This window comes from Aegilops tauschii, chromosome 3 (genome assembly GCF_002575655.3).
Source record: "Aegilops tauschii subsp. strangulata cultivar AL8/78 chromosome 3, Aet v6.0, whole genome shotgun sequence".
Lineage (NCBI taxonomy): Eukaryota > Viridiplantae > Streptophyta > Magnoliopsida > Poales > Poaceae > Aegilops > Aegilops tauschii.
In genome coordinates, this window is record NC_053037.3 from 410,358,636 (window position 1) to 410,380,514 (window position 21,879).

Consider the following 21,879-nt stretch of genomic DNA (forward strand, 5'->3'; position numbering starts at 1 on the left):
ACTAAAATAGTTCATAACCAGGGCCGGTTTAATCATGATTGACTATATTCAAAAAATATCATACCTGTGATATATGATAAAAAGAACTGCCGGCTTATTATGCCAATGAAGTACGGGTGATGACCCAAAACTTAGAAGAGAATAATTCCAAGTATTGAATGCCACCATATGCTGCCGGGTCATCACAAACCTATGTTTGAGCTGTGCTACACAGTCAGACTCTCTTTGGTCTGTGTAACCCGGTCATTAATCCGCCAAGTAGGCCAGAGCTATGCCCATATGAAAGTATAATACTGGCTTGAGAGCCGAAATCCCAAGGTAATCAGAGCTATGCTCTCATGAAATTATCATGTTGGCTTGGTAGCCGAATTATCAAAGTAATCAGAGCTGTGCTCTTATGAAATTATCATATTGGCTTGGTAGCGGAATTATCAAGGTAACCAGAGCTGTGCTCTTATGAATTTATCATATTGGCTTGGTAGCCGAGTTACCAGGATAACCAGAGTTGTGCTCTTATGAATTTTCATATTGGCTTGGTAGCCAAATTACCAAGATAACCAGAGTTGTGCTCTTATGACATCATCATATTGGCTTGATAGCCGAATTACCAAGATCAAGTGGGTAGTAACGCTATGTTCTCTTTGGTGAATACACCTATATTTGAACAGGAAGCCCCCAAGTGACATATTTGGTCAAGAGGGTAGTAATGCTATGATTCGAATATGATCAGGAAGCCCCCAAGTGACGCTACGTTCTCTTTGGTGAATACACCTATGTTTGAACAGGAAGCCCCCAAGTGATCACGTTGTAAGTAACAAAGACTCATTATTCTTGGAAATGAAACGGCAGAGGCCCTGCTTTCTCAGGGATGCCGGCTTTATTAAAAATATAACATATACATTGTCAAAAATATGTACATTGGAAGAGCCGGTGGCTCAAGTATAGTAAGGCCGAAGATGAGCAATATTCCACGGGCGGTGGGTCTCCTCCTCCGACTTACGCGAATCCTTGTGTTCCCGAATGTCGATAAGGTAGTATGATCCGTCGTTCAGATTTTTACTGACCACAAAAGGTCCTTCCCAAGGTGGGGATAACTTGTGCATGTCAGTTTGATCCTGGATGAGCCGGAGCACCAAATCACCTTCTTGAAAAGTTCTGGTTTTAACCCTGCGGCTGTGATAACGGCGTAGATCTTGCTGGTAAATTGCTGAATGAGCCGCCGCGATGTCACGCTCCTCATCCAGCAGGTCAAGCGCCTCTTGACGTGCTTTTTCATTGTCAGCTTCAACATAAGCCGCCACACGGGGCGAGTCATGCCGGATGTCACTAGGGAGAACTGCCTCTGCTCCGTAAACCATGAAGAAAGGCGTGTAACCCGTAGATTTGTTGGGGGTGGTATTAATGCTCCATAACACGGAAGGTAACTCCTCCACCCAACAACCCGGTGTCCTTTGCAGGGGAACCATAAGCCTGGGCTTGATGCCTCTCAGGATCTCTTGATTGGCTCTCTCGGCTTGACCATTAGATTTGGGGTGAGCCACTGATGACATGTCAAGCCGGATGTGCTCACGTTGACAAAATTCTTTCATAGTACCCTTGGATAGATTAGTGCCATTATCAGTTATGATACTGTGGGGAAAGCCAAAATGAAAAATCACCTTTTTAATGAATTGAACCGCCGTTGCTGCGTCACATTTGCTGACCGGCTCTGCCTCAACCCACTTTGTAAATTTTTCAACTGCCACCAGGAGGTGTGTTTTTTATCCTTGGACATTTTGAAAGGTCCAACCATATCAAGCCCCCAGACTGCAAACGGCCAAGTAATTGGAATCATCCTCAATTCTTGAGCGGGCACATGGGCTCGTCATGAAAATTTCTGACATCCATCACACTTACTGACCAGGTCTTCAGCATCAGCATGAGCCGTCAGCCAATAAAATCCATGACGAAAAGCTTTAGCCACAAGAGATTTTGAGCTGGCATGATGACCACAATCTCCTTCATGAATTTCTCGCAGAATCTCACGACCTTCTTCGGGTGAAACACAACGTTGAAACGCCCCTGTGACACTGCAATGATGTAGCTCTCCATTGACAATGGTCATTGACTTGGACCGCGGGTTATCTGCCTGGCCAAGGTTTCATCCTCAGGTAACTCGCCCCAGGTCATATATGCCAAATATGGAACTGTCCAATCAGGAATTACATGAAGAGCCGCCACCAATTGTGCTTCTAGGTCAGGAATAGCAAGATCTTCCTCTGTAAGCAACTTGACTGAGGGGTTATACAGAATATCTAAGAAAGTATTAGGTGGCACCGGCTTACGCTGAGAGCCTAGCCGGCTTAAAGCATCAGACGCCTCGTTCTTCCTTCGACCAATATGCTAAACATGATAATCCTTGAAGTGACCCGCAATAGCATCAACCTCTCGACGATAAGCCGCCATGAGTGGATCCTTAGAATCCCAAGTACCAGAAACTTGTTGAGCTACCAAGTCTGAGTCGCCAAAGCACCTCACCTGGCTTAAGTTCATCTCCTTAGCCATCCGAAGACCGTGGAGCAAGGCCTCATATTCAGCTGCATTGTTAGTACAAGGGAACATCAACCGGAGAACATAACAAAATTTATCACCTCGAGGGGAAGCTAGCACAACTCCAGCCCCCGAGCCTTCCAATTGCCTGGATCCATCAAAGTGAATAGTCCAATACGTGTTATCTGGCTTTTCTTCAGGCATCTGCAGCTCTGTCCAGTCATTGATGAAATCCACCAGTGCTTGAGACTTGATGGCCGTGCGAGGCATATACTTCAAACCATGAGGTCCAAGCTCGATGGCCCACTTGGCTATCCGACCTATGGCTTCTCTATTTTGAATAATATCCCCTAAGGGAGCAGAACTAACCACAGTGATTGGGTGACCCAAAAAATACTGCTTAAGCTTCCGACTGGCCATGAACACCCCATATACAAATTTCTGCTAGTGCGGATACCTCTGCTTGGACTCAATGAGAACCTCACTGATGTAGTAAACCGGCCTCTGAACCGGATATTCCTTGCCTGCCTCCTTCTGTTCCACCACAATAGCTACGCTGACCGCACGGGCATTAGCAGCCACATATAACAACAACGGCTCCTTATCAATAGGAGCAGCAAGAACGGGCGGCTCAGCCAACTGTTTCTTCAAGTCCTCAAATGCTTCATTAGCGGCATCACTCCAGACAAAATTATCTGTCTTTTTCATCATCTGGTACAGAGGGATAGCCTTCTCTCCCAACCGACTTATGAACTGACTTAGAGTCGCAATACGACCCGCCAGACATTGAACATCATTAATACACGCCGGTTTAGCCAAAGAAGTGATGGCTTTGATCTTCTCCGGGTTAGCTTCAATGCCTCTGTTAGAAATCAGAAAACCCAAGAGCTTGCCTGCCGGCACACCAAAAACGCACTTGGTCGGGTTAAGCATCATCTTATAAACCCGGAGATTATCAAAGGTCTCCTTCAAATCACCTATCAAGGTTTCCTTCTTTCTGGACTTCACCACAATATCATCCACATAAGCATGAACATTGCACCCAATCTGATTATGAAGACAATTCTGCACACATCGCTCGTAAGTCGCCTGGGCACTCTTGAGTCCAAAAGGCATAGACACATAACAGAAAGCTCCAAAGGGGTAATAAAAGCTGTCTTTTCCTGGTCCTTAACTGCCATCTTGATCTGATGATAACCAGAATAAGCATCCAAAAAACTCAAACGCTCACAACCCGCTGTAGCATCAACAATTTGATCAATACGAGGGAGAGCAAAAGGATCAGCCGAACAAGCCTTGTTTAAATCCGTGTAATCCACACACATACGCCAAGTGTCGTTCTTCTTAAGTACCAGCACCGGGTTAGCCAACCACTCAGGATGAAAAACTTCAACAATGAACCCGGCCGTCAGGAGCCGGGCCACTTCTTCACCAATGGCCTTTCGCCTCTCTTCATTAAAACGACGGAGAAATTGTTTCACCGGCTTAAACTTTGGATCAATATTAAGACTGTGCTCAGCGAGTTCCCTCGGTACACCTGGCATGTCAGAAGGCTTCCATGCAAAAATGTCCTGGTTCTCACGGATGAACTCGATGAGCGCGCTTTCCTATTTTGGATCCAGATTAGCACTGATGCTGAACTGCTTAGATGAATCGCCAGGAATGAAGTCAACTAGCTTGGTATCATCTGCCGATTTAAACTTCAACGCTGGGTCATGCTCCGTAGTTGGCTTTTTCAAAGATGTCATGTCAGCCGGGTCAACATTGTCTTTGTAAAATTTCAACTCCTTTGTTGCGCAGACCGACTCGGCATAGGCTGCATCACCTTCCTCGCACTCTAAAGCTATTTTCTGGCTTCCGTGCACCGTGATGGTTCCCTTGTAACCCGGCATCTTGAGCTGCAGATAAACATAACAAGGCCTTGCCATGAACTTAGCATAAGCCGGCCGTCCAAACAAAGCATGATAAGGGCTCTTGATTTTCACTACTTCAAAGGTCAATGTCTCTGACCTAGAGTCATGATCATCCCCAAAAGCAACTTCCAGAGCTATCTTACCAACTGGGTATGCCGACTTACCAGGCACCACGCCGTGAAAAACAGTGTTCGACGACTTCAGATTCTTATCAGCCAACCCCATGCGACAAAAGTTTCATAATAAAGGATATTGATGCTGCTACCTCCATCCATGAGTACCTTAGTGAACTTATATCCTCCAACCTGAGGTGCGACCACCAAAGCCAAGTGACCTGGATTATCAACCGGGGGGGGGGGGGTGATCCTCACGGCTCCACACAATGGGTTGCTCCGACCAGCACAAGTAACAGGGAACTGCCGGTTCAACAATATTCACAACCCTTTTATGAAGCTTCTGATCCCGCTTGCATAAACTTGTGGTGAAGACATGGTACTGCCCACTGTTCAACTGCTTCGGGTTACTCTGATACCCAGATTGTTGCTGCTGACTCCCTTGACCAGACTGTTGATGAAAACCTCCCTGGTTACCTTGGTTTCCCTGGTGACCCTGCAAACCAGAGTTAGAACTGCCACCACCCTGACCCGGACCATAAGAACCGGGACCTGAGCCGCCACCTGGCCCATGATTGTACTGGAACAAGTCGGAATTTTTGAACTCTCTCATAATGTAGCAGTCCTTCCAAAGGTGCGTGGATGGCCTGTCCCGCGAGCCATGCTTTGGACAAGGCTGATTCAACATCTGCTCCAGATTTATACCTGACCATCCTGCCCGAGGGGGTGGCTTTCCTTTACGACGCCGACCATTGTTCTGCGTGTTGGTATGGGCCACAAAATCCGAATTATCAGCCTTACGTTTACCGTTACTCCCCCGATTCGCCGGGTTATGATGTTAGTTCCTAGTGTTGCCACTCTTCTTTCCCTTTCCCGGCTTATCATCATCAGACTCGAGGTCCTTGGTACCATCAGAGTCGGCGTATTTAACTAGAGTTTCCATGAGCGTCCCCATGTCATTGCAGTGGCGTTTGAGTCGCCCAAATTTCTGCTTCAAAGGTATGAAACGACAATTGCTTTCCAACATTAGGACTGCCGAATCAGCCTTGATACGATCCGACGAGTGCAGAATTGCTGAGACCCAGCGCACCCAGTGGGTTGTCGACTCACCCTCTTCTCGAACACAAGCAGCCAAATCCACGATTGACATCGGTTGCTTTGCACGTGTCTTTAAACTGCTGTATGAACTGGGCTCGTAACTCGGCCCATGATCCAATGGAGTTGGCTGGCAGTCCTTTTAACCAGGTGCGAGTTGCTCCCTCCAACATCATGGTGAAATACTTAGCACATGCAGCCTCATCGACGTCCAGTAACTTCATCGCCATCTCATAACTTTCGGCCCACGTCTCAAGGGTAAGTCAGCTGTGTAGTTAGGCACCTTACGAGGACCTTTGAAATACTTGGGCAGACGTACGTTACGTAGAGCCGGCACTAAACACGGCACACCAGTGCTTCGGGAGGTCACACCTAACTCCACCGAAGCTGTCGGATAAACCGGATACGGCTGACGAGCCGTGTTCTGGGCTGCCGGCTCAGGCCCGCGACGTGCTTCGGGAGGTCACGCCTAACACAAGAAGGTTGCCGAGGGTACTGCCGCCCGCCACTGTCGCCGTGGCTTTGACCCGGCCGACCGGAGGGTATAATTTGTTCATGTAGATGTTTTTGCTATATGCATAGTATATGCTTACATGGTTAAATAGCAGTACCAGATTAGTATTGTATATGCCATGTTCATGATTTATTTTCGGATTAAATCAATCGGAAAATTGCTAATTTATCCAACATAATCTTTATGCTATATGTTGCACTGTTACTTTATGATCATATTATACATGTTGCTTACCCCGCAAAAAAAAATTATACATGTTGCTTTGCATGACTTGTGATGAACAAAAACTTTTTCAAGAAACAACAATTTGCAGCTCTTCCATGAGCTGTGCTGAGCTGCGTCGTTTCATCATAAAAAAAAAAAACACCCACGTGAATGAGACACGGGGAGCGGCTGTACGAACGGACGGTGATTCCGGTTCCGGGGCCCCACACTCGTTCGCATCGCCAGGTTTCAGCCGAACATCCATCCGTTGGCACTCACCATCCACGACCGAACCACGGTCCCGGGAGCTTTCCAATCCAACAGGTGCTGCCTCCTCCAGTCAATTCCACCTCCTCCTCCACCCCCGCCTCCGGTCGAGCTCCCCTCCCCTCCCCTCCTCCGCCCCAATCCTCGCCCGAACCCTAGCCCCGGGCCTCCCGCCAGCCGCGGGATGCGCCGCCCGCCATCCCCAGCTGCCCGCTGATCCTCCGGTCGCCGCAGCAAGCTCCTCGCCCACCGGCATGAGCCGCTACTACGCGCCCTTTCGCGGCGCTGCCAGCGGGGACGGCGGAGGCTGCCTGCCGCTTCCTATCATCGCCGCTGAGGCCGCGCTAGCTGTTGTCGACGCCGCCATTGCTGCCACCGCCTTCGTGCAGGTGCGTCGATTCGATCTGCCGTGCCGTGTATCGCTCCTATGCTCGTGATTTGTGATTCACGGGGGGCTGCACGCTGGTGGTGCGTGTTTGGCCTTCCTGTGGCAGCGGGGCAAGGAGTGGGGTTGCACGGCCTCCTGTGCATGGTACTTTTGCTCGTTTCGGCAGCAGAGTGAGATAGGGCCAGCTGCATCAGCTGTGCTGTGTTGCTATTCTGGTGTCGCTAGGTGTTACTACATGCATCGTTTCCACGAGTATTATCTATAGTTTACTGATCAGCGGTGCTGGAGGAAGAAATTTGGGATGCCGGGGTCTGAGTATGCCACACAACTAATGATTGAACTTGACAAGATCAGTTGTGTACAAATGAAGTGTAGAATTTTTTGTTTGGAATGGATCAGAGATATTGAATGGAGTTACATGTAGAACAAGGACCGCCGACCAGTTTCCATTGCATTTTGCACTAAATCCGTCGTTTACATCTGATGTTTTATATCCCGTTACCAAGAACAACTTTGCTTGTTTTTTTTTGTTTGCAGTTAGCGAGAATTCACAGGCACAATCAGCAACATGGATGGACTCGGCAAAAGGTTTGTAAAATAGTTATGTACTGTTGTTCAGGCTGCCTATTACCTTGTTCTGTAACGACTTATGATTGCTTTCAATAATGTCTTGATTGTTAATTGGTTATCATGGATAAGTACCTATTTGGCCCTTACATTTTAGTTTACAACAGGTAACCAGTTTGTTTTTAATGAAACGGATATTTTGATTTTCTATAAAGTGGTAAAATATGAAGCTACACAAATATCCAAGCCCAAAAATTGCACCAGTTTGGATAGCTCAAACATAATATTTTTCCCCATCTTCCACATAAGTCCTTATACTTGTTGAAAGGAAGTTGCTCTGCCTTATGTTATTATGTATTTTTTACTTATTCGTTTCTGATACTCATTTAGGCCGCTATATTTTTATACTATTTGAGTATTTGTAGTATCACACTTTATATAAAGTTGAGATTGCATTTATTTTCGGACCATTTGATTCTATAGTATCAACATATCATAATAATTCCTTTTTGTTTAAAGTTGGGAATATTCACCCCAAAAGCGATTCCATTTAGGTAACCTGATGCTGATGTATAATGCCTTTTGTTTTAAATCTGTATTATTCACCCCAAAAGTGATTCCATGTAGGTACCCTGATGTTTATGTGTAAGATACTAAGCATGCTACTGTGTCATGAAGCAAGTATCTATATAATTAAAGAAATGATACCCAGTAACAACAATTAGTGCTATTTTCTCAACTCACAGCTTTTATCATCTCAATTTATCGTAGCTGTTGGGTTGACTTGGTTTCTGGCCCATCCTGTTATTTCCTTCCGATCCCTTGCGTGTTATCTCACCCATCTTGTTCCGGTCCACTCAGCCCTCTGCCCTAACCGTTTCCTGGCCTAACAGTGCTCATCCATTATGTAATCTCTAAAATAATATGTTCCATCCTATAACCTAAAAATACCCGCTGCAGTGTGCAGGTCTCCGTATAGTTGCTTTAGACTGCCAGAATGACGGTATATTTTGGAGCCCCTATTTATTTTGGAAGCAACAAAGACGAAGGCTCCTTGCATGTGACAACTGACAAGTCCAATTGCAAATCAATAGTTAGGCTATTGGGGTTTCATGCCAGATCTTAGAATGGCGATTTAAGTAGATAATCTAGTGTTTTGACTTTTGTCTCCCTTCGAGCTATGAGCTCAACTGCCAGATTTAATGGTATATTATATCTCTTGCAGATATTCCATTTTATGATTGGCCTATGCAACATAGGTGAGAAAAGCATTAGTACAATATTTGATTTTTTTTTATCATCTATGTATGTTTGGTCTCTTATTATTGTTTTCCATTGCTGCACATTTGAAATTCCTGCATAACATAGTTAGTTGCTAATGAATCTCAAGCGTTCTATATGGTTGGTACTATTCAAGATGCAATTCACGCTAACTTGACTTGCTAGTTTGCTACTGATCATGCTTTAGTGCTAGCTTGATTGCTGGAGTGCTAATAGTGACAATAAACCTGTTTTCTTCTTCTTTAAATATACTAATTTTCCTTCTGATAGTGGAATGTAACTGCTATAACAGCCAGCAAAATATACGTAGTTTTTTTTTGCCATTTTCTCTTATTGCAGTTCTGTTATGTGTGTCCTTAAATAGGTTTGATTCACGCGTAACAATTTGATTACAGATTACTGCTGAATTGAAAATAAAGTTCCATTAAGTTCATAACAAAAATAAACATTGTAAAAGTCATGTTGTTGCTTCTCTGTTAACTAGTATGTTCCATCCTAATTGGAGCTGTAATAATTCCTGTAGTGCACGATCATCTTCGATATTAGTGCCGAATTAATTCTAAATTGACTTGTAACTCTAAAATTTTCCAGAAGCAGATTTATTTTAGTCATGCTATAAGTTCGCTGTCAGCCAGTATGTCATAGTGCAGTTTTCATAGTTCATGCAAAATGTTTTTTTAACATTAGTTCATGCAAACTGTTTTTCATTATTGACATATTTTTGGAATATAAAGTGGTTGTGGCAGCTCTAGAATCAGTATAACCACATATTAACTTCTTTCTTCAGTTCGGCTGTGTTCCTTGCATAGTTCATAAATACCGTCATTACTACTGACTTCCTTTCTGTCAACCATTTTGCAGTATTCCTTGCGTATTTCGTATCTACCGTCATCGCTACTTGTGAGAAATGGGTTTGTTGGGTACATGGATGCGGATTTGTTTTGATGGGTATGTTGTCCTGGTGTTTAGCTTTGCTATAGTCCTTCCACTTTTATCCACTTACACTACATGATCTTTCCTCTTTTGTTTATAGTCATCTAAGAGGTTAAATTCTCATTATTTTGCAGCTAGTCCGCAGATATTGCTTCTTGCCTCGTTTCTACTACTGTTGTCATTCTGGTGAGTTGAGTATTTTATATTGGTGCCTAGTAAGCTGCATTATAATGATACTATATGATTTTAAGAGGAAGGTCAACTGGAGCACTTAGCACATAACCCAACAAGAACTGTACAGCTGCAGCCTGCCATTACGTAATCACCACATGAACCATCCACCGTGTGTGTGTGTGTGGGGGGGGGGGGGGGGGGGTGATGGGGATAATAGAAGTGGACTTTTACTACCCTGGCTAAGATTTTCCTCTTAACTCAGATTTGATAACCTGTATTGCTTAAAAGAACGATCCTTTCACACTTAAGTACATGTGGTATAATTTCTTAGTATCAGCGCAGGTTATCTGACCTTGTGCTTTCACACAATCAGGTACATTTCATGGCAAACGAGGGACTTTGAGTCACCTCTTATTTGTGCCATTGGAGGACCATTGCATACCTATCTCTGTTTGTTGTGATCTATGTTTTTAATCACGACTCATTAGTTGGATGAGCAGAGAGCCTACGTCCCATATCGAGAGTTTCTTGGCAATAGATGCATCATATGTATAATCCATAAGACTTTCGGCCAGCCATATCTGCATTTAATGCCATTGAAGAAACATTAAAATGCGTAAAATACGACGCCTCTTCTTCCTTTCTCCTTTTCCTTTTGTTGAAGTTGTGTTATGCAAAAAAGCTTCTTCATATTATACAGACTAGTTGGAGATACTAGGCATGGTTTGGGCTTCACTAACTTCAACACACTCAAGGTTGCGGGGCTGATCCTAGATCATATATATGATATACCTCCCAGTATGGTACCAAGTGACCGTCTGTCATTGATATAGAAGACATTGTTACTCTTGCTTCATTTACTTCACTTGGCTGTACTCTCGTCCTTTGTACAGGTCAAAGTCACATAAATACCACTTTAAACTCGTTTGTATGTTGTACCACATCTCATCAATACAAAATATCACTCGCCACTGGAAACCCATCACCTTGAGGCCTTCAACACCGATGAGTGGTGTAGGTGCACCAACAGGATTAATGTCTCACACTGAGTCCCACACTTGTATAAGTTTTTCCTCCAGCTCTGTTTCAAGTTAAATAAGCAGCATCTTTCTCTATCTTGTCACTTGGTCATTTCCAATGAGCAACAGCTCTGATACAATCCTCTCTAGTGCCAATGGGTAACCCCCTGTCAGGAGGCTGTCTTTGTGCATTGGCACACATGAGGACAACCGCTTTTATATTCTGATGATGCTAGAGATCATGTTATTTTGCTTGCAAGATATCACAAACCCTTTCATAGTTTCCTTTATTCTCCTCGATAGTGAAGTTTCCTGGTGGTGTGATGACGTCTTCATGTTGCACTCTCCTGCTTCTGTTTTTATGTACTTACAGCTGCAAATGCTTTGCGCTTTATCTTTCTAAAGTAATGGTCTTACAGGGTTGACCTGTGTCATCAGACAAATGATGAAGATGAAGATGATGTAAGGAGTCACCAAGAAGCTTTACTAGACAGAACAAAAACCAAACCTGGCACCCGCCCTACTGATGCCCGTCGGAAGTGTTTCCCAGGAATACAGCTTGGAAGCCGGCAAAAATTCGTGATTTTGGTAAGTTTTTTCCATCATTATAACTTACTGGCTACTTTGCCATGCCTTTTTTTTCTCCTCTCGCTAATACAGATCTGCATATTTCCAGTGTGTGTGCCTTTTTATATATAGATCGCAGTGGTTGGAGAATTTCCCAGTTTGTCATCTAATCTGTACTCCCTCCGTAAAGAAATATAAGAGTGTTTAGATCAAACACTCTTATATTTCTTTACGGAGGGACTATAGTGCTTCTGCTATGATATAGTATCTGTTATGCAGAACCATTTACTGGCCTAATATTATTTTCCTTGCAGGTTCTTGTACTGTCATTTATTGTTATGCTCGCCTTTGCCATCCTCATCTGGGTTGGTAGGGGAGAAAATCCTATTGATTCATCACTCCTGAAAAAGGTACAAAGGATCAGCAACTTACTGTATCCTGCTTTGGTTCTTCTTCGACCTGCATTTTGCTCTAATTAACATACAAATCTTAACTTTTCAAAGTTTAAATCCTCAATCTGTTGCAATACTGCACGAAAAGGAGAAATCTTGCTGAGCCCGGTAATTGTAATACTGTATAAAGCTAGATTCCTAATCTCCATTCAGGAGCATAAAGTTCCACATCCAACAGCCTTGTGATAAAGCATGATAAGCTTGTCAAAAACACGCAAAAAATTCCATTAGAAAAAGGAAAACAGAAAGCTCATATCTAGAAATCTAGCTAGTCTTGCTTCTAATCCATTCTAGACAAATCTTCTATTCCCTGTATACCACCTTTTGGTTCTATATCCAGCTGCCTATGGGCCCATGCACTTGCTGCCGCTATTTTGAACAGTATCATTCTTCTTTTCTGTCAACTGAGAAAAACTATAGCATATTTATCTCAAATGAATTCTGAAACTTTTATGTATCAACGCTGCAAAGTCAATGTAATTGCGCTACACAAACTGCATCTACTCTATGTTGGTGTATGCACAAATTACATTATCATTTTCTTTACCAAATTTCTTTTGACTTCAGTAGGCCATTTTGTTAAATCATGAGCGTACAGTTTAATTCTTTTATTTTCCTTGTCAAACAAGTGTATTGCTAAAACTACCATGGGAAATGCAAGAATAATGGGAAACTCTGCAGACCAAACATTATATATTGTTAGAGACGGTGCTAATTCTTCTTTTTTCTTTTTCTTGAGTTACAAAATCTCAGTATTCTGTTTGTATTATGTCTCAACTTCCATGCTAGTACTATGAGAGTCTATCCCAAGGTGTCCACTGTATCAGTTCTGGGAAAAAATATCGACTTGCATGTTTTCTTATGTTTATTACACTTTATATTAATATTTTGCCACTAGCTGGTTGGTTTTAGGTTTCGCTTATTTAGTTTTAACTTGCTTGCTTTATAGACGTTAGCCAAACATTTTATTTTGCAGGTTTATTTGGATGTGTTTTCAGTAGTTGTTCTAGTACTTGGCGCTGCTTTGGCATGTTATGGTAAGCATATAATATTGTCTACATGTAGAACATGTCACGTTTTTCTATATACCAATGCATGGAATTTTCAACCTAAGACTATCTTCATTCCATTGTCCTGTATTTATCCCAGTAGATATCAAGTTTATAGTTCTAATTTAGTTTGTTGTTAGTTCATTGCCCATCTTGCTAATTTTTCTGGCATTCATTTGGTACTAATATTAGATGATGTCATCTTATCATGAATTAAGGAGTGCGAGGCTTCGGTTTTTAACATGTTCTTACCTTGGCTTTGCCATCTTGGTTCTGTGATCATCTTGTGAAGGTGCATTATTGTTCTCGAAGATGAGCAAAGTTCGTTCTGAAACCGTGTCAACTGAGAAGTGGAAGGTACATTTCCCTTGAGACAACTCTGCATGTGGTTATCCTCTTTTTCTTTGGTTATTAGGATTAGATTGGAATTATTTGCTAGTTTAAGAAAGGAATAAGCATATATGACCCACCTCACCCTAACTATCCAAAAACCGTGTGCTTAACCCCCTAAGCTGATTTTTTTAGAAGTGGTACTAGGTGCATGGTGTGTGATCTAAACAGAGCCCATGTACCAGTGCCACTTCCTCACATTATTTTTTTCTTCATCTTTCCCCGTTCGCTGTGTCTGTCCAACAACTCAGTCTGCTCACGAGAGCGAGACGAAGTCTTGTTGGCAACCTCATGGTGTCAGCGCTATTCAACTATGAAAGAGCTGCAGCCTGCAGGTGTCGAGACGGTGCTTGGAGCAGAGGGGCACATTCCCATCTCTGATCACAGCTCCATGGCACGGAAACAGCGAGCTTCGGGCATGGATTAGGATAGGCTGGTGAGAGTTTCTGCGCTTATAGACAAGGAGAAGCTTGTGTACACTTCAATTTGAATGGGAGCAAAGAATAGCTCAACTTTTGCAAGGATTTGGTCCTTGGGTGAGCTCCTGCCTCCAGCCCCGTGATGCTGCAGTGGTGTTGCAGGAGCCTCCTGCCTGCAGTCCTTGGCTCCAATGAACGCTGTTGCCGCCACCCTCGGCACACACTCACCGGATGCCCAACCCCGTTTCAACGGAGGCATTGGGGATTAGCCGTTCCCGAGGCTAACACAATGGGAGGTGACTGCAGGGTGGAGCAGCATTGCGTCCACCGTCGGCATCTCTATGGCTGGGGAATGAAGCGCACACCTCCATGTTCGGGTGGTGGTTTGGGTGTTCGGTTTTTTGGGAGGTGGGAATAAAGAGGAGAAGGTGTCAGCGAGGGAGAGGGTGTAAAGGCGAAGCCGGATAGGATACCGTAGGAGGAAGGGTTATAGTGCAGACAGGATGAATCTGCTTCATCTGTCCAGTGCCACCTCCAGGATGCAGCGGAAGACGTTGAGAATAGATGTGGTGGTTTGGGTGTTCGGTCTTTTGGGAGGTGGGAATAAAGAGGAGAAAGTGTCAGCGAGGGAGAGGGTGTAAAGGCGAAGCCGGATAGGATACCGTAGGTGGAAGGGTTATATTGCAGACAGGATGAATCTGCTTCATCTGTCCAGCGCCACCTCCAGGATGCAGCGGTAGACGCTGAGAATAGATGTGCTGACATAGAAGGACGAGGGGAATGAAGGCACACCTCCATATTCGGGTGGTGGTTTGGGTGCAGGGGTTTCTGGGAGGTGGGAATAAAGATGAGAAAGTGTGAGCGAGGGAGAGGGTCGTAAAGGTGAAGCCGGATACCAGAGGAAGGGTTATAGTGCAGGCGGGATGGATCTGCTTCCTCCGTCTAGCGCCACCTCCAGGATGTAGGGAAAGACGTTGAGGATAGATGTGCTGACAGATAAGGACGAGGAAGAAGGAAAAGGATGGTGAAAAAATAGAGGAATTTTTATAGCACTGATATGTGGGACCCGTTAATAATACCACGGTCCCCTTTGGTCACTACTCGTGAACCACATGTGAACTGCACTCTGCAAAACCAGACAAGGGCGTTAAGTAGATGGAAATGACAAGTTTATTGTGCTAGTTAGATAGTTTTATAGTTCAGGGGGTGAACTAGAAACACCTCCATAGTTCAGGGGGTCGTTTAGACTTACCTACCCTTTTAAGAAAATGCGGTATATTTATAAATAAACTGTATCTTTTTGAACATGCTTCTCCATGTGAAATTCTCAAGGCTTACTTCTCTGCAGGTTGCCAGTTTAGCTGCTGTCTCACTTATCTGTTTCTCGTCTTCTGCTATACTAGCACTTGTTACTAATATTCCAGTAAGTTTTATTATGCAATAAGAGGTCACTTTATACATGGACTGGGAGTTAAATTGTTAATTGACTTGCAATTTTCCTACTCGTCACTGCAGGTGCTTTTGTATTGGTACTCGACTGAGGCGGAGATCATAAAAAATGCTGTTATATTATTTTTATATTATTTAATAGGTATGATATGTTGTTTATGTCTGGAAATAACACTAAAATTGAACTATGGCCTTTTACTAAATGTAGGATGAGTATCATTTGATTTTCTTTAGTTCGCCATTGCCCGTCAGGTATTTGTGCATATGTTCTAGACCTGGATTTTATATGTGATTTAGGGAGTTAACGCTGGAAGTTAGCGACCGGAAGAAAGCATGCTACTATGGTGGTAGATGTAGGTTAAGTATGTGCACCACCTTTAATGCCTCAGAGCTTAGACCCTCGACCTCCTCCACCTTGAAGCTGGTCTTGATTTGATGATTCAAGCCTTAAAGACTAGATTATCAGCCTGTCATTAGTCCTTGTTATCACAATATTGTGCTTATACTGTACTAGTGGACCCCACTGTGAGGTCAATAAAGATTCAATTATGGCAATATTTGAAGATTTTCTTGGTATTTTGGTATAGCTTAGTCATCATTAAGAGTTTGTCTTCTTTTTCACTGTTGTACATGTGAAATTATTTTGTTCCTGCCTTTACGTTATTAGCCTGTGGTATGTTACTCAACTGCAAAAATAAAACTTGTGCACTAATTTGAATACCTATTGGAAACATGATTGCCTTTCTGGTATATTTAACTGCAATGGCAGAAATAGGTATAGTAAATGAACTCTGCTAATGTTAGGATAGTGTCAAAAAACGTCTTACATTTGGAGACTGATTGTTCCGTTCACAGGAAAGCACAACCAGTTCGCAGTTTTACCGACTTTCCATGGAATTGCTCTGCTAATGCAAACTTTCTGTAGGCTCATCGGTGCCATCAGGATTTGTTTTATGGGTCATGAGAGATATGCCTCAACGACCAACAGTGGAAAGGCCCACCCAATCGAGAGTGGTTACCTTGTTCAGGGACAGACCATCCCCTACACAGGATCCACAGTGGAGAGCTGCTGTTACATCCTCTAACAAGGTATTCAAAATGTTACGTTTGTCAGGTCAAACTATTTAAAACTACAAATACCGATGGTACTACAGGAGCTAGATTTAAAACATTTCTGGAACTGTAGGCCCTCAAGTCAAGCCCAATTTAACCTGAAGAGGAAAACAAGTAAGGTAATGCTGAGACTTTTCCTGCATACTTGATGCGCTGGGACTTTTACCAACACATCAGTGACATACTGGCATCTACTACCATTCTGACGACTGGCCGGTACAAGATGGGGTCTGTAATTCCTACTCCAAGGTAGCTTTAGTTTGGAAACAATGGAATTTTACCTGTGGATGTAGCAAGGTTCCCGCCCAAGCATTGCCATTAGAGCTTTGGTCGGGCAAGGCCTGGATCAGTAACAAATGTAAATAGGCATAGAAATGACCGCGCTCTTCATGGTTTGGCGGTCAGGCTGTTATGTCTTCCCAAAATTTTCTGTTTAATGATGTGTTGTTGGTTCGGTTAGCTGGTGAGTTCTGTCCTGGAAACTGAAATCGAGCATCAAAAGGGATTTTTTTTTCCTGCTAGATATCTACCCTTGTGCTGTGATGTGATTAGCTTGGAAATGTAAGGTTGGTGCTAAAATTGTTGCGTTCCTTGGATTGCTGCAGTTCTAATGATGGATCACCCCTGGAGGAGTCTGTCAGTGTGTGTCTGGATGCAAGTGTGCAATGTTGCAATGCAGGCTCACGATGTGATTAAATGTTTGTTGAGGGAGGTGGGAAGCTAAATGGTACTACAAACTTTCGAAGGCCGCCATGTAAGGGCTCGGCTTAAATCTTAATAGAGGAAAGACAAATAGTTCATGGGATGCAGGTTTTAAATACTGACATTTTTGCTTAGCATGGCTCAGGTAAGAGAAGAAGTTACAACGTGGCATAGGTCCTTGGGTCCTTGAGCCATTTTTTGGTCTGAAATGCAGTCTTTGCAGACCAAAGTTGTTACGTACTCCCTCCATCCCATAATATAAGGGCGTTTGTTTTTGACACTACACTGGTGTTAAAAACGCTCTTATATTTTGGAGATGATGAGATGGGACTTCCCTCCATGATGATAGATTAGCAGCATTCCAGTGTTGGAAAGTAAGAATGGCACACTGTGTCATCCTCCAATGCATTCATGGGAACGGCATTTTGAGTATGGTTTCTCCGCCACTTGCAAGGGCCAACAATATTTGACAGTTGGGTATGCAATGCTCCTTCCCATTCAGCTATATTGGTCCTTACTGTAAGATTTATGCTAGCAGTTGTTAGTTACCCCCAACAGCTCTCGACTTGCGGCTGGCCTTGAAAATCATGTCATGTGTGATCAGTTTGGTTCCTCGTGTCATCGGGCATTCCTAAACGTGCATGGAGCGAACCAACTACTCGCTTGGACGAGCTTGGTTCACGGTGATCGGCCTACACATCACTGCGGAATCCTAGACAGATCCGTCCCGGGGGATTCCATGATCGAGGATTTCGGTGGGCATTTCTTCTTCGTCGGTTCGCGTGTTGACACTTGCTTTGAATGGTGTCGCTGATCGATGGGTTCGGCGCACGCAGTCCACGTGATGTGTTGGCTCACGTAGGATTCTACTGCTCGGCTCACTCACGCCGAGCAAAAAAAGAAAAAAAACAATTTTGTTTTATTTAAACACAAGATGATGAAACACCACCTTCGAATTTGGTCTAAACGTTGCTGAAAGGTGCATGAAAGGAAATAACTTTTGCCGCGTTTCAAAAAGTAGGGCCACAAGTGATTGTTGTAATTCGGCCATTGGCCTTAACCTCTTAAACTTCTCTCTTAATCAATGAAAATGAAAAATCTTTTGCCGCGATTCTAATTTCTTTTTAAAGAAAATAACTAATTGTCAAAAGGTGGCCAGTTTTGGTAGGAACAAACATCTAAACTGAGTTTCGTCAGGACCCACGCACTGCAGCTTGCGTTGGATGAACCGAGTTTTTTTTTGTGAGGAAGCTGAACTTAGTTTTTTTTTTCAAATAGGAAACTAAACTTAGTTGTTTGAATTTTTACTTTTTGATTCACTACAAGTAGGGCCATGCCCGAGAACTAAACAGTAAGCTCCGGCGTACAACAAACTACAACATTACACTTAATTACCGAGATGGGTACTGAAACATTAATAACGTAAATAAAACAAACAAACCAAAAAACCTTTGGTACGGAGCATAAAGCTCCACAAGAATCGTTCTCACCTAAATTAAGCTGGCATGCATCTAAGTAACCGCTAATAACTACCACAGAACCCGCCCAACTAACAATAGCATGCATGCAACCACCACAAAAAAAATTAACCTCTTTCAGCACTCTCCTCTCTACCACCAGTCCGCCCCACACATCCACAAAAATACCATCCCTCTCGTCCCAGCAGGGCATGCCACTGACCATTATAACCGCCAGGAGATCCTCCCCATTCCCATTCCCATCCGCACCACCACCCCCCACACTCCCCCGCGGTACAGGCGCAGCAGCACGCCATCACGGGCATGGGCGCCACTGAGCCGTCGTCCGCGCCACCGCACCGCCCCGTCAGCATGTCGTCGTGCATGCCCTCCCCCTCCTGGTCGCCGCCCGGGCCCGGCGGCCGGCACCGCGCCGCCGTCGTGGTGCGGCGCCTGCAGGTGGCGGCGCGCGACGCCATCCCGGGCGTGGGCTGGTGCGGGCACCGCGCGTGGCGCAAGCTGCTCCGGCGGTTGGCGCAGGAGACCCGGTGCATCTGCAGCTCCCCGGCGCCGCCCTCCAGGCCCAGCACCTTCGGCTACGACGCCGTCAGCTACGCCAAGAACTTCGACGACGGGCGCTCCCACGCGCCCCACGCCCTCCCCTGCGCCGCCGCCGCCGACAAGCAGGCCCGCCGCTGACTCGTCCTCGATCCTCCCGATCCCTTTCTTTTGCCTCGTGCATGCATGGTTGCCCATCGCTCTCGCCGATGCGCGCGTATTTCTATCTGTTTTTGCTCCTTGTTTTCGTTGATCCGATTTGGTGCTGTGATGGCCGCCCCGATGCCCGTCCCTAGGGATCTTTGTAATCTGTACATAGATCGAATGGAGATAACACGAGTGGCGCTTGGCCAAATGTAGGTCCTGCATACTTGTTAATTTGCTCCTTGGAGCAATGGGTCTGTGTCTGTCTGTACGAAAAAGTCACTTTCAGTCATTCATATACAAATCCTTAATCATGGATGATGAGAGAAATGGATCACGCGCATGCACAGGAACTAGTTTATCCCACCCCCTGAACATTGCTTATGCTGATCGAGGACGAGTTAAAGTGTCAGCATTAGGACAGGAAGGAGATTAGAAAGAAAGAAAAAGGTGAAGGAAAGGCTGCGGATCAGCTACTCGATCCGGGAAAAGAATCATGCCATCATGAATCGAGGGAACAAAGAGAGGGAAAAGAGGATGGATCGAGATCATTAGTCATGTCTTGCATACAGTAGACAAAAATCCGTTGGAATCCTTCGTTTCTTGGTTCCCGCGAACCAAATACCAAGAAAGCTCTCTGGGTTAACAGCTTGGGTGCCCCCCGAATTGCTTCCTGCGAGAGCAATGCCATTGGGCACGTAGGCTGTACTAGCTAGCTCTACTGAAGACTGGGCTCCAATCCATCGTAGGCGACGGACGGAGGGCTCCCTTCCCTTCCGGGCCGGGTTGCCTTCCTCTGGCAAAGAGAAAGGCAGAGCCGGGCTCGAAGCGGTCGCTGCAGCTGGAAATTCAACCACCACCAGGCAGCTCTGGTGTGGATCCAGCCAGGTCCTTGCCAAGATCCGTAAAGAGGGCAACCGCAGCAGATGCAGTTAGCAGAAGCCCTTTTCGTACTAGCAGCTTTGATCGCCATCTGCAGCATCAGCATTCAGCAGGCAGCACTGAGAACTTGCTGGCCAGATTAAATGACACCGCGCGCATGCTGCAAGCCTGCAGGTGTGTGTGGGAATGGGATGAGCACGTCCGAAAATTATGTGGTCCGGCCAGGCCAGCTCCCACGATGAATGCCACCTTAAACCACTCGATCGACCGCAGGCATGTGCCGAGCCTGAATGCTCACGGCCGCTTTTACTACCGGACTGGACCAGAGTACCAGACAGAGCAAAGCAAAGCGTAGCATGCAATGCATGGTAAGTATTACAGGTTGACGAGTTGGAGTACGTGTATGCATAATGCATTGCATCGCAGTGGCCACATTTTTATGGTATGTCTCGTTGATGTATGTATCTGCAGAATAGAAAGATGGAACGGGGATGGATCGCCATATATGTAGGTTATAATGTTCCACACCTTTTTTCGCTTGTTTGCTTCCGCGCCCGCGGTGATTATATTATACTCCCTCCGTAAACTAATATAAGAATGTTTAGATTACTACTTTAATGATCTAAACGCTCTTATATTAGTTTACAGAGGGAGTACTATATACTATAGATCACTGCAGTCGGAGTACAACAAGATCTTCCACAACTACTCTGGTAGCGAAACCTAGCCGCCGCCACCAGGAGAGCCCCTCCTTCCCGCGCCGTCTTCCGCCGGCTCTCCTCCGCCGGCGACTTTTTGGTCGTCGGTGGTGAGGGGGTCGCCGGATCCTGCGCATGTGGATCGTTTTAGCTTTAGGTTTTAGGGTCCAAGAAGCTTAGGGTTTTGGATCGTTCGACGTCTTGGCTTCGGCGGAGGCGACGGCAATACTGAATAAAGAAGCTCCAGATTCTTCTCCGGTGAGGCGATCGTCTCTATGGTCGGTGAAGGATCTGGGAACCGGCCTGTTCAAGCGGGGATGTCGTGGCGACAGTGGCATCCTTGTGGTGGACATGTGTCCTCGGGCTCCGCCGTTGTGATGGCGTCTGCTCCAACGTCGGCGCGGAGCTTCGGAGGTAGTCGAGGAGCGGATGCAGATTGTGGTCTGCATCGACGACATCTGGAAGACAGAACGTGTGCTGGGCTTTTGGTTCGTGGATGGCAGGTATTGTTTCCTCCTTGACGTCTTAGTCATATGGGGGTGCCAGATCTGGAGTTCGATGGCGTGTCCAGAGTGTTGCACCGGTCTGATTCGTTCAACGGTAATGGTTTCGCCTTTGACGAGCCACCTTGAAGGTCCGCAAAGCTGCATATCAGCGTTGGAGCCGCGTCGAGCTCGGGTGCAAAGGTGACCCGTCATTATTTTTTCGGTGGCTGTTGTGGTGGTGCCGGAGGCAGGTGACGAGCGTTGGTGTCAAGCTTAGAGACATCCTGTTGTCTTTTCAGTTTTGTCAAGTCGGTCTTTATGTGACTTGTACTTTAATCTTTATGATATGAATAAGACACATATTACCATGCAAAAAAAACCTACTACATCACATGTAAAACTTCCTTCATGCCGCAAAATATTGAATTTATGTGTTTCCCCGGTTCCAGGCAAAGAAAAATACCCAAGGTTGCACTATTCTAATAAATCGCATTCTTCAGATAGAGCACAAAGTAAA

At 45.0% G+C, this 21,879-nt stretch overlaps 2 protein-coding genes and 1 long non-coding RNA gene across 5 annotated transcripts; all 3 read left to right on the forward strand.

The window, feature by feature from the left end:
• The first annotated feature begins 6,599 nt into the window (after positions 1–6,599).
• LOC109752911 (tobamovirus multiplication protein 1) lies at positions 6,600–17,015 on the forward strand. 3 transcript variants are annotated; one of them, XM_020311822.4, is made up of 13 exons: positions 6,600–7,024; positions 7,561–7,611; positions 8,816–8,849; positions 9,733–9,819; positions 9,939–9,990; positions 11,417–11,585; positions 11,879–11,974; positions 12,993–13,053; positions 13,358–13,422; positions 15,223–15,297; positions 15,390–15,465; positions 16,249–16,412; positions 16,510–17,015. In XM_020311822.4, exons 1-13 carry the CDS (start codon positions 6,890–6,892, stop codon positions 16,531–16,533), a joined length of 1,089 nt encoding a protein of 362 aa, XP_020167411.1. In that variant the 5' UTR covers positions 6,600–6,889; the 3' UTR covers positions 16,534–17,015. The 3 variants fall into 3 exon arrangements, with proteins under 3 accessions (XP_020167411.1, XP_020167413.1, XP_040260154.1); XM_040404220.3 differs by having other exon boundaries at positions 6,832–7,024; positions 8,551–8,849; XM_020311824.4 differs by lacking the exon at positions 8,816–8,849 and having other exon boundaries at positions 6,649–7,024.
• Positions 17,016–17,063: 48 nt separating this feature from the next.
• LOC141042432 (uncharacterized) lies at positions 17,064–17,347 on the forward strand. Its single transcript, XR_012205203.1, has 2 exons — positions 17,064–17,190; positions 17,284–17,347. It is a non-coding gene; the product is annotated as an uncharacterized lncRNA (long non-coding RNA).
• A 1,467-nt stretch (positions 17,348–18,814) lies between these two features.
• On the forward strand, positions 18,815–19,512 carry LOC109752936 (uncharacterized). Its single transcript, XM_073510712.1, has one exon. The coding sequence runs from the start codon at positions 18,920–18,922 to the stop codon at positions 19,292–19,294; it is 375 nt and encodes a 124-aa protein (XP_073366813.1). The 5' UTR covers positions 18,815–18,919; the 3' UTR covers positions 19,295–19,512.
• The last annotated feature ends 2,367 nt before the right edge of the window (positions 19,513–21,879 follow it).